The sequence below is a fragment of the Triticum aestivum genome, chromosome 1B (genome assembly GCF_018294505.1).
Source record: "Triticum aestivum cultivar Chinese Spring chromosome 1B, IWGSC CS RefSeq v2.1, whole genome shotgun sequence".
Taxonomy (NCBI): domain Eukaryota; kingdom Viridiplantae; phylum Streptophyta; class Magnoliopsida; order Poales; family Poaceae; genus Triticum; species Triticum aestivum.
Genome location: NC_057795.1, coordinates 364,142,054 through 364,160,699, shown reverse-complemented (window position 1 = coordinate 364,160,699; position 18,646 = coordinate 364,142,054). Strand labels below are relative to the sequence as shown.

At 48.6% G+C, this 18,646-nt stretch overlaps 2 protein-coding genes across 4 annotated transcripts; one reads left to right on the top strand and one right to left on the bottom strand.

Annotated features, from left to right (window-relative positions):
* The first annotated feature begins 3,130 nt into the window (after positions 1–3,130).
* LOC123124510 (sphingoid long-chain bases kinase 1) lies at positions 3,131–12,366 on the top strand. Of its 3 annotated transcripts, none has more exons than XM_044545115.1 (10): positions 3,145–3,401; positions 3,735–3,877; positions 6,024–6,550; positions 6,663–7,031; positions 7,881–7,974; positions 8,049–8,086; positions 9,168–9,314; positions 10,253–10,352; positions 10,447–11,396; positions 11,502–12,366. In XM_044545115.1, exons 3-10 carry the CDS (start codon positions 6,143–6,145, stop codon positions 11,652–11,654), a joined length of 2,259 nt encoding a protein of 752 aa, XP_044401050.1. In that variant the 5' UTR covers positions 3,145–3,401; positions 3,735–3,877; positions 6,024–6,142; the 3' UTR covers positions 11,655–12,366. The 3 variants fall into 3 exon arrangements, with proteins under 3 accessions (XP_044401054.1, XP_044401050.1, XP_044401056.1); XM_044545121.1 differs by having other exon boundaries at positions 3,735–3,882; XM_044545119.1 differs by lacking the exon at positions 3,735–3,877 and having other exon boundaries at positions 3,131–3,401.
* A 2,122-nt stretch (positions 12,367–14,488) lies between these two features.
* Positions 14,489–15,196, bottom strand: LOC123091435 (uncharacterized). The gene is made up of 2 exons (XM_044512941.1): positions 14,974–15,196; positions 14,489–14,864 (listed from the first exon to the last, which is right to left on the bottom strand). The coding sequence occupies exons 1-2, from the start codon at positions 15,179–15,181 to the stop codon at positions 14,644–14,646; spliced, it is 429 nt and encodes a 142-aa protein (XP_044368876.1). The 5' UTR covers positions 15,182–15,196; the 3' UTR covers positions 14,489–14,643.
* Between the last annotated feature and the right edge of the window lie 3,450 nt (positions 15,197–18,646).

Genomic DNA, 18,646 nt, shown 5'->3' with positions numbered 1-18,646 from the left:
ACACTAGCACTGAGCCATAGGCAAATTCATCCATTAAGAGGTTCAAACAAGCATGGCTAAAACGCAAATGCAAAACAGATTTCAGACTTAGTGAAATCAACACTAGTCTGAAATTTCAGATCACGAAGCTCTCTTCGGAGCAGCAAAACAACATGATAGAAAACCTGAACATGACAAGTAAGAACATGGCATGGAGCTACTCAACAAGCTTAATAAAACACCCAAAGTGACCTGAGGCCAAAAGGGTTCACAAAATACTCTACCGAGCTCACGAACATCGCTCGAACACAATCAGTTTTCAGACTTAGTGAAAACTGAGACATGCTGAAATTTAACTCACGAAGGCATGTAAACGAGCTCGATGCACTCACTACGGTGCAAGTCATGGCAAGGAAAGCATATAACCAGCAAGAAGGCACAAAGTGCTAGCTACACATGGCAAGAACGAAGGCATAGCATGCATGGAACACTAACGGTAGCATCGGCGAAATCGCAAACAAGTTGACGATCTGCCCAGATTAACAACGAAGCAAAAGTCGAGCTCGATTGAGTCAACCTAGAGCACTCCACAAATGCCAACAAGGACATGGATGGATAGAGCATGACATAAATATCAAAACTCCCTTACTGATCATTCTCAAAAGAGGCACGGATCGCTAGGAAACAAGCTGGACATATAGCATCATGAACTAAAATATCCCAGACTTAGCGAAAATCACTAAGTCCCTGAAATCTGCAATCTCAGGTACCTCTCTTCGCAAGCTTGCACAAGACAACACACACATCCTAAAAATGCATGGGTGGCACCTCTGGAAAGAAGACAAAATGCTTCACAATTCATCCCAAAGGGGCACAGGCATATCATGCACGGATTAAATATAGCAAAAATGACAAAAGTGCATGATGAACTAACGGATCTGCAATTTAACTCACGAAGCCTCCTTCTAACAGCATTTTGGGCCTCAAGATGACCTCAAATGCAAATGATGCAATGGAATGAAATGATGTACATGTCGAGACGAAGATTTTGATATATCATATGCCCAAAACGGAGCTACGGTTGCGAAGATACGAGCAGTCAAAGATAGCATAAAAACTTAACAGAGAGAGGCAAAAGTCAACCCTAGGGTTTACTGTTCACGCGCGGATCTGGATCTGAGCTCGCCGGGGCACGGACGCCGAGGATCACCGGAGAGGCGCGGGGCTCGCCAGGGAGAGGGGCTGCGGCCGGGGCTTCGGCCGGCGACGAGGGGGCGGCCAGGAGGCGGCGTAGGCGGCGAGGGACTCGGCGGCGGGGACGGCGAGCGGGGGCGGCGACCACCGGCCGGAGTCGGCGAGGAGCGCGGTGGCCGGCCGGCTATGGCGCGCGGCGGCGGCGGCCGTCGCTGGAGAAGAAGGCGGCGAAGGCGGCGGGCGCCTGGATGGGCCGCGGGGGCCGGCGCTGGGCCTCGGGCCCGCGTCGGTGGCGGCGGCGATCTGGTCCCGCGGGGACACGTGGCGGCGGCGGGTTGGAGCGGCGGCGGGCGGACCTTGTCCGGTCCGATCCGGACACGTCCGTCGGCGGTGGGGGTTTGATCTGTTTTTTTTAGGGTTTCGGGGAGAGGGAGAGATCCGAAAACGGAGGGGTGTATATATATAGGCATAGAGGGAGCTAGGAGAGTCCAAATGAGGTGCGGTTTTCGCCCACACGATCGTGATCGAACGCTCTAGGACATGGAGCAGAGTTTGGTGGGTTTTGGGCCAAATTTGGGGGGTGTTGGGCTGCAACACACACGAGGCCTTTTCGGTCCCTCGGTTAACCGTTGGAGTATCAAACGAAGTCCAAATGACCCGAAACTTGACAGGCGGTCTACCGGTAGTAAACCAAGGCCGCTTGGCAAGACTCGGTCCAATCCGGAAATGTTTAAACCCCACACAAGAAAGAAAGGTAGAAATGACCACCGGAGGAGAACGAAACGCCGGAATGCAAAACGGACAACGGGGAAAATGCTCGAATGCATGAGATGAACATGTATGCAAATGCAATGCACGTGATGACATGATAAGAGATGCACGAAAAAGAAAACAACACACGGAGACAAAGACCCAAACCCGAGAAATAAATATAACTTAGCGCCAGGGACGGCAAGAGTTGGATACAAATATGGAAAGTATATCTGGGGCGTTACACTCGTCCATGTTCGTTTAAGTGCAGTTGCCATGTCGCTGAACTATAGTTGCCATGTCGGACAACTACAGTTGCCATGTTTGCTCAACTGCAGTTGCCATCTCAGGTCAAAGTTCCAGATTGCCATTTTTTGGACAACTACAGTTGTTGCCATGTGTGGTCTGGTCTACTGCAGTTGCCATGATTTCAAAACTTTAGGAGTTGCCACCTACTAACACTAGGCAGTTGCCATGTAGCGCTACAAAAAAAGGCATGGCAAAAAACGTTCGGGTAAAAAGAGAGAGTTGCCATGTGCTCACAAGCACGCTAGGGCAGTTGCCATTTAAAAAAAAAGAGTTGCCATCTGCTTACGTGCACGCTAGGACAGTTTGCCATGTACCATGCCAAACATATGGCAACTGACATGTTCGGATAAAAAAAAGAGAGTTGCCATCTGCTTGCAATCACACTAGGGCAGTTGCCATGTACACTGCAAAACGCATGGCAACTGGCAGCTTAGGTGTGGGAGAGGAGGCGGGCGTGTGGGCGAGATGGCAAACTGCCCACACACCAGCCCTTGTGCGTGACTGAAACTGGTGTGTGGGCGAACTACTAAACGCCCACACACCAGCCCCTCCGTGTGGTAAAACGGATGTGTGGGCGACCTCTCTCACACACCACACACGCGAGTTGTCCTACGTGGCATACAAAATCAGCTAATTCGTGCCAAGATTCGTGCAGAAGTTACTGGACGGTGATGGAGGCGTGTGGGTGAGTTGGCTAACGCCCACACGTGTGGGCGTTAACATTTCCGAAAGATTTCCACATGCATGCAGTGATGTGCCGTAGTCCTTGTGCTATAAAGCGTGTGTATGGGTGTCGCTCCTATCACACCTGTAGGAAAAAAAAAACCTGTAGGCGTTATCAGCGTCCAAAATAAAACACCTTACCTTTTTTTGTTTCTTTCCGAATCAAATAGCTGCTCCAGGCACCCGGAGTCAAAATCCACCTGCTCCACGGTTTCCTCTCCACCGTCCTGTACACCATTCTTTCCTCTTCTTCGTCCTCTCCCTAGTCCTGACCTACCCAAGCTCCAACCCGACCGCTGTGCCCAGCCCTAGAGCTGCCGCCGTGCCGTAGCTCATCGCCACCCCTCCGCCTCTCACGCGGTTCACCGCCATCGCCGTTCCCGTCCCACCTCGTCGCGGCCCTGCCGTCTGGACCCCGTCTGCAATTTTGGCCATTGGTTTTCGAGGTACGAGCTTTTTTGCAATCCAGCGATTGGTTAAACCTCACTGGCCTCCACAAATTCTATGTGCGCCCATCTAGATCCGTCCCTGTTAATGTCTGCATGGTCGAATTGGGAAAATTTTGAAGTAGTTTTATTCAGAAGTAAGACTAAGACGCCCTTCAATTTCAATCGAGCTAGGAAATTACTGCTAGTGGTCTGGGAAAATCCTTTTGTTCCTGCTGTGCGGAATTATGTATTGCCGTGAGATTTTATCGCAAAGCTGTATGGGTTTATTATTTTTAAACTAAGCAGGGGATTATTATTTTTTACTTATGAGCTTTGAACTGTGACATTTAGATTTTGGCTGCGGTTGGATCAACTTCAGCTGCCTGTCCTTTACCAGAGCTGCTAGTGACAGCTTTAAAGCTGGAATGGGGCACACTTTGTTAGAAGTTGCTTGGTACCTTCCAATGAAAAGCTTTTGCATTCAGATTGCTCAAGTTAGGTAGACAGAGTTTTTCACCTTTTTGTATATTTTTAAATAACCCGCCTATGTTGTACCTAACATGATGTTCCCTTAGGTTGCTTTGTAGTCTTTTCCTTAGTCGCTATCTATTGGTTAGGGATCCTTAGAAGCATTCCCCAGCTGTTTGTAGCCTTGGCCTTTCCAGATATGCAGCTTCCAGAATTATATTTATGAATCGTGACACTTCAGGTAGGATTATGAAATGTCCAGGCTTCGTTGGTCAAACCAGGAGCATGCAATTGGAATTTGATTATTTTCGCCCTTCATAGTCTAGATTATATTACCCAGTTCGTTTACATACTTACCTGTATGTACCGGTTTGTCTAGAAGTTATCGTTTCCCAGTTGACTGTTTAGTTTCAGTATGTTACTGTGCGGTAGGAAGGCACTACATTGACTAACATGCAAACCTGGCGAGTATGCAAACCAGGAGCATGTTTATTATGTTGGAGAAAAATTCCAGATGCTAAGTTAAATATTCTTTTGCAGTGTTCCTGTTTCATTTATAAATATTTGTATATCTGGCATAGTTCAGGGAGGGTGGCGTAATTTCTTTAGATCTGTATATGTTGGTATGTAACCCACCAGCGAATACTAGGTAGCTGGCCTACGTACTTTTCTGGACTCCTAGTTTATTGCACTTCTTTTTTAGAGAAAACACAAAAGACTTTGCGTTTCATTTCATTGAACAGGAAGAGAATACAGGTACAGGTACAACCTCCCAGCAGGAGGGACACACGCACAAACACCACTGTCCTCACCAAATGAGCATGTGAGGAGGTGCCACCACCTACAGAAGAAAGGTCTGGCCTTGTCCAGCCTCTAACCATGAATGGCGAGGAAGCTAGATTCAGAGCGTCAAGGCCGTGTCACAGCCACTGCCAGGTGCCTCCAAAGAAGACCACATCTTCAGGGCTGCCTGGGCCAACGCACTTCTACCCCTGTGCCTAGGAGAATCGGCAGGCAGATGGCAGGACCCGGACGGAACTAGCGAAGCCATCGTCTTGGACACGCCGCCGGCGTACATTGCGCCCTAGACGCCCACGCCCTATGCTGCAGCCCACAACACAGCAACACAGCGCCAGCAAGCCTCGCCGGAAAGATCGGGGAGGCCACCATCTCCAGCTGCCGCATCGGGGACTCCCAAGTGCAACCCGAGCAGCGCCTTCAAGAAGGGGACGGCGATGAGACGCCGCTGCTGCCTTGTCCAGCGAACTAGACTAAGGGTTTCCCCCGGCGCTCAAGGAGAGGGGCCAGTCAGGGCCTTGACGGCGCCTCCATGGAGGTAACGGCACCCTCAGGTGTCGCCGTTGTCAGCGGAGGCCGTCGCCGCGCAGGGATTTTGCCCGGCCCAAGACCACAGACCCCCAAAGACCACCAATGCATGGGCAGACAGGAGACAGGGAAGCAGATCGCCGGAGAGGACCACCAGCACCAAGAGGGAAGCCACTTATCATCACCGTTGAAGTAGGGGAGCACCGGCCAGCGCAGTGCAACAGCCGCCGGGTGTCTGCCAAACCAAGCCAGCCACCGCAAGGGGACGCGTCGAGCAGGGCTAGTGGCACCATCACAGGGATCTGCCACCCGCACCTCGCCGCCGTCGACCATTGCCGCCGTCGCGTGGCCTGCAGCCTCCGCCGCCAGGATCCGCCGGGGCACAACCAAGCAGCCGCAGCCACGCCCCCACAGGGTCGCGCCGCGCCGCTCGCGTGCTCGCCACGCCAGGTCCAGAGGCCCACCCCTCTGGATCTAGGGTCGCCGTCACGAAACCCTATGCCTGGAGAAGCTCCGTTCGTCAGCCTGGTCGAGCCCCCACGCTCGAAGGGGGAAGCCGCCGGGGAGAAAGGTCCCGCCGCCGCCGGATCCGCCCGGGCTTTCCCGACGGGGGGCGCCGGCGGCGGCAGGGGAAGGGGAAGGTGGAGGGGAGGGGCGCTCGAGGGGGATCGCGTCGCCTCCCAAGTCGCCCGTGGGAGGGCGACATGGAGGGGGGTGGGAGGGGTGGGAGGGGTGAGGTTTGTTGCACTTTGATCAGTTGTTGCCAGTTACTTCTTATACTACATACTGAGGCACACATCTGTTCTATTACTATCCATTTGATGTTCTGTTACATGTATTCTGCAGGCTCAGTCATAAGTGGCTTTGCATGAGCTTTGTGGAGTGATGCCTTTATTGTTGTAGGCTTTTCCTAACATGTAGCTCCAATGCTATGCTTGTACTGGATTTACTTTTAGAAGAAAGAGATGCAGAAGTCTGACCATCACGAGCAGAATCTTACTTCACCAAGGGGACTGATCCATAAAGTGCTTCGTCGTACAAATAGCAGGCGATCTCCAACTGCAGCAGAGCAAGATCCTTCTCCTGTATTTCCAGAAACAAGCAATACTAAATTCTTAAAGCAAAAGAATGTAGAAGTTGCAAGCAAAGATCCAGAAAAGGGGAGCACTCACGATAACCGAATTGAAGATGAGAAGTCTGATTTGTTAGGATACGAAGTTTATTCTGGGAAGCTTACATTAGATAACAAAGGTAGAAGCGTTTCAGGTGAACAGTCGGGATCAGGGTCTAGTGGTAATTGTTTTGATGCTAGGCTCACCACTGAAGCCTTAGTATGGGGCTCTAACATCCTTAAGCTCGAGGACATTGTATCTGTAAGTTGTTAGCTCATTGACTTCAGTCTGCAACTGGCATATATGTGTTTCTGAGTTTTACCACAAGCATATATCACATTAATAATAAGCTCTTGTTTAACTTAACCCACAGGTATCATACAATTCTGGGCTTCGGCATTTCACCGTGCATGCATGCCCTCTTGAAAAGAGATCTAATGGACTTTCCTGCTTTATGAAGCCTAGAAGAATCCAGAAGGACTTGCGTTTCCTATCTACTGCTCCACATGAGGCCTTTCGGTGGGTTAATGGTTTTGCAGATCAGCAATGCTATGTAAATCTGTTACCACACCCCATGGCATCAAGCAAAAAGCATTCCTCTGAACTCATTCCATTTGATGCCATGCTTGATCCATATGTTAAATGTCGGTCTCCACCAAAGATACTTGTCATCCTGAATCCTCGATCTGGACATGGTAGATCTAGCAAAGTTTTCCACAGGAAAGTGGAGCCCATATTTAAGGTATGTCTAGCTAAGTAGAAGCATGTTAATATCGACATCACATCTACTTGGGTGGTTGCCAAATAAGATATTAATTCAGTTTATAAGCAATTAAGCATGCTTTCAAAATTAGATTAGTAAGGTATTTCACATGTTCAAGGGTGGTCGCTACGATGATCTTCACCCAACTTAAAAATGTGTTCTCATCTAAAAAGGAAAACATGTTTCCATGTATGTGTTTTAGATTTCCTTGTTTACAACTTCCTGTATTGAGCAATTTAGTTTAACTTAGAAAGTGACGAATTAGAAAATTACGGAGGGAGTACCTCACATCGACACTGTCATACCATTGATTACCGTCGAATGCAATGTTGTTAGGATCACGATCCTAAGTAGAAAAGTTAATCGGATCTAGGATCGGGCCAGGCCATCGAATCATTATTTTACCATATTTTTGAAGTAGACATAATTCGTCTAAAAATGAGTCATTTACGCAAATCTGCAAATTTATACTGCAAAGTTGTATTTGGGCTTGTTTCTTTTGTAAACTGGGAACACTTTCTTACATTACATTCAGTTGAATTCATTTCTGGTCTTATTCAATTCATTTTGTGATTATATTGATTACTAAGATGTATAATATGTGGATCTTAATATATTCTACTTAGGGTGACATGTACAAGGCAAAAAGGTTTTATTAATCTAAAAGTACATGTAAAATACTAATCAGTTTATTAATCTAAAGGTGTTACTAATCTAAAAGTACTGACATGTACAGTTTATTTTACATGTAAAAGACATAACTCATCAGTTTACTAATCCAAAAGTACTTTTGTCTGGTTTAATAATAATAATAAGTGTTAGAGACAGCTTGCAGGTTTCAAGATGGAAGTGATTAAAACTACACATGCTGGTCATGCAAAATCTCTTGTATCAACTATTGATTTTAGTACCTGTCCAGATGGTATGTTCATCTTTACATCTTTCCTGAGTAGTTTATGTTGATCATCTAAATCACTTTTTGCCTGCACTTTTTAGGAATTGTATGTGTGGGTGGCGATGGAATTGTTAACGAGGTTAGTGTATATTAATTCCATGCATATTATTTTTGTTGGCCTCTCTGTCATGTTAGTTTTTTGGGGTCTAGTGTGGTATAGTAACGAGAAAAAGATAATCCTAGCGTCAGTCCTATACATCTGGATTTTCTAAATTTTCTGAACTTTCCCCCAATGGGCACACAGTGTCAGTTTGTGCTTTGGGATTCATATATTTTCAGCATATTTGCCAATCGCCATAGCACATCCTCATTTCACACATTTGTGGTCTGGATTCGACTACTACTTAATTTTTAATTATTTTTTAATGCCCGACATGCATATTAATGGATTAGTACAAGCTAAATATGGATTAATTCATCAACAAGAGTACAGTTCTTTTCCCAGGACAGTGTCGCATAGTTTTGAGACATAAACTATGCACATCTCAAAGCTCACAGCGGATGGGTGTGTGTGTGTGTGGGTGGGGTGGGGGGGGGGGGGGGGTATAGTCCACGGAATGTACAAAATCCACACTCTTATTAGTAATACCAACAACAAAGAGGTTGGCACAATACCCTGAAAGAAATTCTGCACCTTTATTTTGTTATCAATATTTTAGCTCCCTAACTTAACCCACCCGATTGGAAATTACTAGGTTCAGGGGTTTTATCTAGGGGCACAAAAAGTTTGCATACACCATATTCTACTTTGCTATGCCACAATAACAATTTTGAGTTCATTGAACAAAGTTGCTGGGTTTTGGATACGCAGAAGGTTTAAATTGTTCAGTAGTACTACCAACTAAATACTACTCCCTCTGTCCGAAAATACTTGTCATCAAAATGGATAAAAAAGGACGTATCTAGAACTAACATACGTCTAGATACATCTCCTTTTATTCATTTTGATGACAAGTATTTCCGGACGGAGGGAGTAATCTTTAACATTTGAGGGCCATGTATGTTTACTACTCTCTAACCTTTATATTTCCATGAGCACTCAAGGAGCCTGTTTGTTTGGTAGTTTCCCGAACTCATCCTCTCCCTGTTGTCAAAATAGATATTTGTGTGCTAAGTGCTAACTACAGGTCCTGATGCAACAATCAACTTATATTCCGTAGGTACTCAATGGTCTTCTGTGCAGAGATGATCAAATTGAGGCAGGCTCTGTTCCAATTGGTATAATACCTGCAGGATCTGATAACTCGCTTGTTTGGACAGTCTTGGGTGTTAAAGATCCAATTTCTGCAGCATTGTCCATTGTCAGGGTAAAGAACATTTCATTTGTTCAGTTTTACTGACGGTTTTCTATGTATGTTTAACTCCTCTTTGCAACTTTGCATATAATTTGTTGACGTTGCATTTTAAAAAGTAAGAGTTGTTAAAGAACCTAAATGTTACTCATCATGTTGGGTAGGATTATGTTCATAGATACACCTTTAGGGATTCAGTTCCCCGATGTAAAACAATTTAATCGTGAATTAGGTTCAGCTAAATCTCATCAATTGTGGTTAATGGTGTCTGTACACTGAAATGCCAGTATCCCAAATATCTTTCTGTTTCTGTTTCTTTTCTTTTACAGATAATTTTCTTCTTTCATTTCTAATTGTCTGCCCTCCCTATGGTTCCATTTGTCTGGTTCTGTATGTCACTGCCCTAATGTTAGCTGTTCTGTTGGACCTTCACCCAAATTCACGTGACTACAGCATGTCCTATTGTTGAGCCTTTCTTATGATGTACCTTTTCTCATGTTTTTTATATGAGGCAGGTAGCGACCGCTAGACAGTACATCTTCCTCACATGGTCACATGCGAGTTACTTCTTTGTAATTGTTCATTAGGCTTCCCTGAGACCCCTCCACCATGGACCCACACAAAAATACAACACAGCTCCACTCTTAATACGGCCATAACGCTCCTCTATGTAGTTTTTTTTTTCAATTCTGCATTACTGTGTTATTGTCATGTTGCCAGCAACACCCAACCATGTCTTAACACTGACGCTAACGAAGTGAAAATATGTTGAGCCTGTATGTCATGTTTGCTATTGACTATGTAGTTTCATCTAAGAGATGCTACCCTATTCTTATTTGAATTGTTTAGTGTCGATACCATTAATTATTGTGCTTGCAACTTTATTGTCTATGTTTTTTCATATAATATCTAGTCAAAGTAATAATATTCATTAAATTGTTTGTTCGTTGCAGGGAGGTTTTACACCTATCGATGTTTTTTCTGTTGAATGGATTCAGAGTGGGACTACGCATTTTGGCACAACAGTATCATATTTTGGCTTTGTTAGCGATGGTACCACATACTTGAATTTTCAGGAATTTTCTTTTATTTTTCAAATATATATTAGCTTCTTGAACTAAAGCTAGTTTCCATTTATCTGCTGCAGTTCTTGAACTCTCAGAGAAATACCAGAAGCGTTTTGGTCCTCTCCGTTACATTGTTGCTGGTTTTCTGAAATTCCTGTGCTTGCCAAAGTACAGTTTTGAATTGGAGTATCTTCCAGTAGCAGATGTTGATGGTGCTGGGCATAAAATTGTGGAGGGACAAGAAAAGGTCGATACGTCAGACCTCTATGACGATGTAGTTCAGAGGTCGAGAGCAGAATGTTTACCACGTGCCTCAAGTTTGTCTAGCATTGATTCAATCATGTCTACGAGCATAATGTCTGGGGGAGAACCGGAGGTTTCCAGTCCACATGCTAATAATGAACCGTCTGAACTTGTGCGTGCACTTGATCCGAAATCAAAACGCCAGTCATTAGGGAGAACAAGTACTTTCAAGGAACCAGAAGAATTGCTCCCTCCTCAGGCATCAACTCCCAGCTGGCGAAGATCCAAATCAAAGTCAAGGACAGAAAAAGCATGGCCAGGTTTGACTGCTACAAATGACACTAAACCTTCTAAGGGCACCACTACACATGATAAAGAAGACACATCATCCACAGTTTCAGATCCTGGACCTGCGTGGGATACAGGACCCAGGTGGGATCTGGAGCCTAAATGGGATAATCAACCTAATTGGGAACCTGAAACTCCTATCGAGCTACATGGTCCATCAGATGACATTGAGCTTGGTCTCACTAAGGAACTAGTCCCAAGCTTAGATGAAAGATGGGTCATTAGGAAAGGGCGCTATCTTGGTGTATTGGTATGCAACCATTCGTGCAAGACTGTGCAGAGTTTAAGTTCCCAGATTGTTGCTCCCAAGGCTGAATATGACGACAACTGTCTGGACCTGCTGCTGGTTGGTGGAAGTGGGAGGCTAAGGTTATTAAGGTTTTTGGTGCTTTTGCAGTTTGGAAAACACATTTCTCTTCCGAACGTGGAATATGTAAAGGTGTGATTTGGCTCCTCTTTCTCAAGCATCCAGTTTTACTCATGAAAGGAAAAACCATCCAATTCTAGTTTCATTCAGTTGACAAACTGCTGTGCTTATTTTCAGGTACGATCCGTGAGACTTAAGGCAGGTCCGAATACACATGATGGGTGTGGTATTGATGGGGAGCTCCTCCATGTCAAGGGGCAGGTCCGGTGCAGTTTGCTACCTCAGCAAAGTCGTTTGATCGGTAGGCCAGCCAAAAACCCTGTACAGTAACTGTAAATACATAACCCTGCAGCACTATATCTGCCTGGAAATTCACACCTACAACCGGCAACTTTCTTGTTCTTTTTACCTCTGCATCCAGAACAGCCTCGCTGACAGACAGGCACATATAACTCCAGCGATGTACATTCGCGCTTGATGGCCGAAAGTGCCATACGGTGACATTTATCCAAGAGTTGTAAAGCCTATCTGGTCTGCAGCCTGTTGCGCTTCTCTTCGTTTAGCCTTTTCTTTGGCTGGTATCGGAAGTGTTATAGAGCAATCTATCTGATCAGTGTATTTGCGGGGACGGTTTGGTTCGGAAGAGCATGGTGCCCACCCCTGGTATGTGCGGTTGTTTGGAGTCCCCTGGTGCCGGCCACTTGATGCTTGTCACCCCCCATTAGAGGGACAAACAAAACACTCCCAATGCTATGTCCCTGATCAGCTCGTTACAAAAAGTGCGAACAGATTTCTATCGTGTCATGTTCCCGGTATAGTATAGGATTTGGATGAACCAAAAAAGGAGAGAAGATATTTGTGGTGCTGCTGGCTTTTCCACCTATAGTTTTTTTGTGTGTGATGTATTGAGTTGTAATTTGTCCCAGCTGTCTGTCATAACGTGTTGGATCATAAATCTTTGTCAAGATAAACCTGCAGGTACATATGTGGTACTATGTGTTGTTCTCTGCTGGGGAATAAACAGCATGGTTTGATAGTGTGACATTGTTGGTCGCAAAGAACTGAATGGTGCCTGCTTTATCATTTCGTTCACGAGGATCATACAACCCACTGCATGTCTGAAACTTATACTACTACTACTTAATTAAAAAAAAAGATCTGTAAAGCGTTGGACAAACCGACAAACGCCACGCTTCTGGCAACCACGATCATTGAAATCTTTATTTAGGTACGGAAACCATCACTGGCAAAGATATATAGAACCGTTGGTTTGATAATTGTAGGACGCAGTTGGTAGCTAGCACGAGCTGGAGGTTGCTAAAAGGGGTAGCGAACAAAAGGCACGTGGCGATTGCGACTCTTCCCTAAAAAAGAGACCGAACATCTCCAACACAGACCCTCAAATAGCCCGCAAAACGTTCGGACAAAGCTGTTCAGATGCACTTTGTCATTCAATGCGTATTTGTCCACGGGTCAGTTTTATCGCAAATCAGACGCAAATCAAGGGGTGTTTTTTATCTGGACCTCCGCCATGTACGTGTCTGGCAAACAGTCCCACTCAAAACCCCTCCCCGTGCAGACACTTGCCTCTCCTATGCGACTGCTCCAATCGTCCCGCGCCACATTCATGCTGGTTTAGAGTGGATACGACCGCTCTGCAACATGCCGGACATTGAAGGAACACACTGGCCAAGAGCACCGCCGGCGCTGTGTCCGCTCGTTTGCTCTCCGTGCCACGTTCAATGCCGTTACGGAGCAACATGACCAGACGGGGCGACGACACGAGACGGCTTTATACTGCATGGAAGCCAGCTACCCGGCATAGAATAGGTGCACCATCCGAGAAACTCACCGCCCCACCGCCCACATTCAAACCACTGCTTCGCTTGATGGACGCCCACTATATAGACACGGTTGTGCACAACCCAAACTGCACCACCTCTGCTTCTCCTTCCTCCTTCATCCATGACCGCTGGCGCAATGATGGCGACTGGCAGAGTGTTGTGGAACGGTGGAAGCAGCTCTCATCGGTGCAGAAGCATGAGAAGGCAGTCCCCGACGTGCGTGGCACATAGAGGCCGGACTGCCTGCAAGCTCACTAGAGGAGAGCTTGGAGGAAGAGGATGATGACCACACGATGCAGGAGGCGTCTGATGATGAGGCCAAGCCCTCAGCGGTTCCCACGCGGGTTGTTGGCTTCATCATGGCGCAGGCACATTACGACTCCGTCATGGCGGCAGAGGAGGAGCGGACACAACCTACACGGTCGGTCTCCGCGCTCTGGATGTTGCAAGAGGAGTAGCGATACAACCTCCGGCTTCTCGAGCAGCACCGGCTCGGGGAGGGACAAATCATCGTCGAGCAGACGAACGAGCATGGCGTCGTGGCCATGGTCGCGGAAACTTTAGGCTTCGTGGATGAGCAGGGGACGTTGTACCTGTCCATGCACAACGTCGCGAAATCCGCCACGAGCGATGGCGACTGCCATCCTACTGCAGGGACTGACACCCTGTTCACGAAGATCGATGCGAAGGCACACGCAGAGGCGATGCAAGCGATCATGGACGGGAATGTTGCTGCCTATGTCACCAGCTCCGCGTCGGTCGCGTTGTCCGCGTGGTTCTTGCCTGGCCGCAACGACCACAAGACCGGCCCATCCACGTTGATCGTGGACCTCATCTCGACCGGTGACATTCATACGGCAGACTCCGAAGAAGAAGAGTAGGAGGTGGGACACAGACATAGGCACGTCTCGTGCCCCATGTGGGGTAGCTCCGTGTCCCATGTCCTACTTTACCCCTCGTCGATTACCCGCAACTTCACTTCTCAGAGCTCACGGACATGGAAAGAATAGGACGTGGAACACATACTTCTCCACAACATAGGGAGATTTAGACTAGGTTAAAAATAATGTCACATGTGCTTTTGTTAATGAAATATGTCAAAAATATTACTTTCTTGGATCTGAAAAAAGCGTCACAATTTGAACTAAGGTTAGTTCAACCTTTAGTCCAAAGGTGCGAAACTTTTTTATGATCGGAGGGAGTATTAACTTGGTCCAATTTAAAAGAAACCGTTTAGTTTATATGAAATTTGTCCAGTTTGTTTAAATTCAGTTTGAGACGGATAGTGACCCCATTGGCCTTAGGCTGTGCATGCAGAAAAACGCAGGAGCAAACAAAAGCCACGGAGTGCGCAGGTGAAAACACCCAACGTGATATTGCACAGATCGTACCACTCAAATACACACAGAGGGGAAAAAAGGCCGGTAAGAACCGCTGGCGAACTGCAAGAACATGGAAGCTGCCGCGCTGCTAGGCTAGCACCTGCAATGGCAGCCGCGGCCCCTGGCGAAGCCGAGCGACACGCAGCGGCCGCCGCGGCGGCACCCGCCGTAGTGGCACACGTCCATGCAGGCGCTGTTGGCCGCCGCGTCCCCCGGGTCGCACTGCTCCACCGGGATCGTCGCCCCGCACGGCACCCCCGACGGGTAGTCCTCCACCCACGCCGCCCTCGCCGACGGCGCCGCCACCAAAGCCACTGCAAAAACGGGTCACGCCACATCAGACGCATGCATGCACACATTCAAGCGATGCATGCAGCTCGCGCTTCGCCACTGCATGCGAGCTTGCGGTTGCACGCGGCTTACCGGTGAGCATGGCGACGAGGACGACGAGGAGGAGGCGCGGTGGCAGTGGCAGCAGGGGGAGACTGCGGCGGCACGCGGCGGCATCGCCTCCCTGGGCCATGGGTCGCTTAATTAGCTTTTGTTTCGCTTGCTCTGTTCCGGTGTTCTGCTCGGGCACGGGCGGGAAGGTGACAAGCTGATGGCTTGGCGCCCTGTGCATGCTGGCCATGGTGCGCGCGGTGTGATATATAAAGAAGATGAGCAGACATTCTGACAACGAGGAGGACAGCTGGTCGAAAGCGGCGGCAAGTACATGTGAGCGATTAGAAACCGATACGGTTGTTTGCTGCTTTTGTACGTGCAAGTGTGCGTGGGTCGTTAGCAATGACAATGATAGTGTATGTTATCCGGGCATCAACTTGTAATAAGGCTGGTTATTATTGCTGTATAATTGCTTGATTTGGACGCGCATATCTAGCGTGCTTTTGCTACCTGTAGATAAGGAGGATTAAAATTCATGGCATTGGCATTGTGTGCTCGATTTCGACATTATAAATTCATAGTGCACGGATTTCACTGGTCAAGTAAGATTCAACATCATCCATCTATATGCCTAATGTACCATGTACCAATGAGGCAACCCTTTTTGTTTTATAAATTCCTTTCAGTGGCAAAAGCAATGAAGTGATGGTGCCCACATGTTGTGATCTTGGTCAGCACTTCGGTATGTCTGTTAGTTTGCCCCGCTGTTGCACACGAGCTCAGGTAAACAGTAAAATCTGAAAAAATGTTAATTTTTTTTAAAAAAATCTATTTTTTTTTTGCAGAAACATTGATTTTTTTAAACATGTGTACGAAATTTCGCTATGAAATCACATTCGTGTAGGCATGGATAAAAAAAACGATGCTCCAAATAGCAGTCTTTTTGAAGCATTAATTTTTTTCTCACACCTACACGACTGTGATTTCGTAGCAAAATTTTGCATGCATGTTGAAAAAGATCAATGTTTCGTGCCAAAAAAATTCAGTTTTTTTTTGAATATTTAACATTTTTCCGGATTTTATTGTTCACCCGAGCTCATGAGCTTGAGTGCATAACAACACTTTCGCCTAGCACCTCCCTTACACTACTGTCTTCATCCTATGTTTCTAAGATTCAACTTTTTTTTAAAGGAGGATTTTCCTCGCCTCTGCATCAAGCGATGCACACAACCATCTCATATGAGTTATTATTTTTCAACCGTGAACAATTAAATATGAGTTATATGCCAAAAAGTATTACACCATTTGATTATTTATTTTCAAATTTTGAATCTAATGTTATCAATTTTGTATACTATAAACAACATATTGTTGGGTTAATTCTTGATCAAAGTTAAATCTCAAAAAGTGTATGTGCCTACTAAACTACATGGACAACCATCGATGGTTGGTCATCTCTGACGGGAAGATAGGTGGTTGTCACTAGTAACACTTATCATTGGCATAAATAGAAGACAGTCAGTGGCAACTCTTTTTTTTTTTTGAACAAAGCAAGGCACGAACAAGCGCCCAATTTCATTTCAGCTCATAAGTTAAGTACATCAGTGAGTACAGCGGCGAGAAGATAGACAGCAAGGAGAAGTACAGCCAGAGGGGTAGAGCTGAAAGAGAAAGCAAAGATAGGTTGAGGAAACACCCAACCAGATGATCAACGACTAATTTAGAAAGCACAGAGCAAGATCATTCCATCAGTCACAAAAGTGGCGACTCTAAGAAATGGTCTAGCGCATAAAGGCAGAGAGAGAGAGAGAGAGGGATGGATGGATGGAGGGAGGGAGGGAGGGAGGGAGAGAGAGAGAGAGAGAAAGAAAGAGAGAGAGAGAGAGAGAGAGAGAGAGAGAGAGGCCTGGCGAGTAAGGATGGCTCCTTCGGCTCTGGTACGGCCTGGCGACGCGTGCGGCGCAAAGGCTGGCGGGGCGGCAGGTGCCGCTGGCCGCGACGACGAGGAGGCTTGGTCGGAGGTGCGGGCGTCGGGGCGACCGGCGCGCGCCCCCTGCCGCCGGCATTGGGTGCGCCGTCGGCTTTGGGCTGGGGCGGGAGCCTCTTTCGGAGGTAAGTGACAGTGAGGTTTCAGAGGCGGAGGACGGCGGGGGCGGTGCTCGGCGGGGTGGCGGGGCGCCGCCGTCGTTTGGTGAGTTTGTGGCCCGTGCTGAGGAGCTTGGGGGCTCGCTCAGAGCGGGGCGGCACCAGGCATTCGCGCCTGGTGGCCGCGGTGCTCGCCGGCCAGGGAGGGCATCGCTGCGGTCCGTGGCGGAGACGCCGCGGCCGCTGGATGTGCGGGAGGCCGTGCGTGCAGTGACAGTCGCGGTTGCGGCGGCTCCCACCCGGCAGGTTTCGGGGCCCGCGCCGGGGCCAGTGGCAGGGGCGGCGGTGCTGGCCGGGACGCAGGCGGCGGCGGCGGAGATGCCCGATCCCTGGCCTAGGGTTGGCACATGCGACCAGGTTGGGCTGGCGGGCCTGGTAGCGGTCGTGGGACGCTCGGTCAGCTCGGCCCAATCAGAGTCCTCTGCGGTGGGTGGGGTGCGGGCGGCTGGGGCCATTGCGGTGCAGCCCAGGCCTTTTCCCCGGCCCAGAGCCCAGGCCCGCGGGTGGCCGCCCAATATATAAGTGGGTGTGGATCCGCCGCGGCGCCCTGGATTGCTCATTAGGGTTTCCAGCCACCGCAGCTGAGGTGCGGCGCTTCGGCAGCTTTGCTCGCTCCTTCTCCTCTCCCGCTCATCCCCCTCCCCTCGACCGATCCTTCGCTGAGGTCGTAGTCATGGGCTCGAAGCGGCGTCGCGAGCGCAATCTACGGGATCTGGCGAAGATTCGTGCGGAGGAGCGGGCTGGCGAAGACGGTGGTTGGGGGCCTCCTCCTCCATGGTGGCTCAAGGAGCAGGAGCGGAAAAAGAAGAAGAAGGAGGAATACAAGAAAAGGGGGCTGGAGCTCAAGTGCAAGGAGTCGCTCCTCCCGTCCCGCGGCGACCGCGTCGGAGACCCCTACACCAAGCAGAAGATGAAGAAGCACAAGCCGGCGATGAAGCCACCGGCAAAGCCTTCTTCCTCCAAGGGCACGGCGGCGAAACCCATCCCTGTCTAAGAGGCGGAGGGGCCGGAGTGCTTTCGGTGCGGGCGCACGGGCCATTACCAAAATGAATGCGCCTTCAAGCAGCTCTGCGTCATCTGCAGCCAAGAGGGCCACGCCTCGGCCTATTTCCCCTCGCGGGACAAGCCCCTGATGCTCCAATCCATGGGGCATGTGTTCGCGGGCGGGGGATTTTTCTGTCTTTAGTACCCTGAGAAGGCTGATGTGGCGTCGACAGGCTTGCTGGGGGCCAACGCGGCGCTGGTCTCGGTGGCGCCGGGGGTTCTGTCCAAGGAGATTCTGGAGAAGGAGCTCACGCATCTCTTCGAGGGCGAGTGGGATTGGATGGTCACCCCCTTTGACGCTGATTCCTTTTCGGTGTCTTTTCCTAATCCGGCCATGTTGAGGATGGCGACACGCAGCGGCAAGCTTTTCCTCTCCATCAACAACATCACGGCAGATATCCGGGACGCTGCCCTTGCTGAACCCAAGGCGTTGTCGATGCCGGAGGTGTGGGTGAAGCTGTGGGGCATTCCACCGAAGCAGCGTCGGGTGGAGAGGCTGATGGCGGCGACGACGATGATCGGG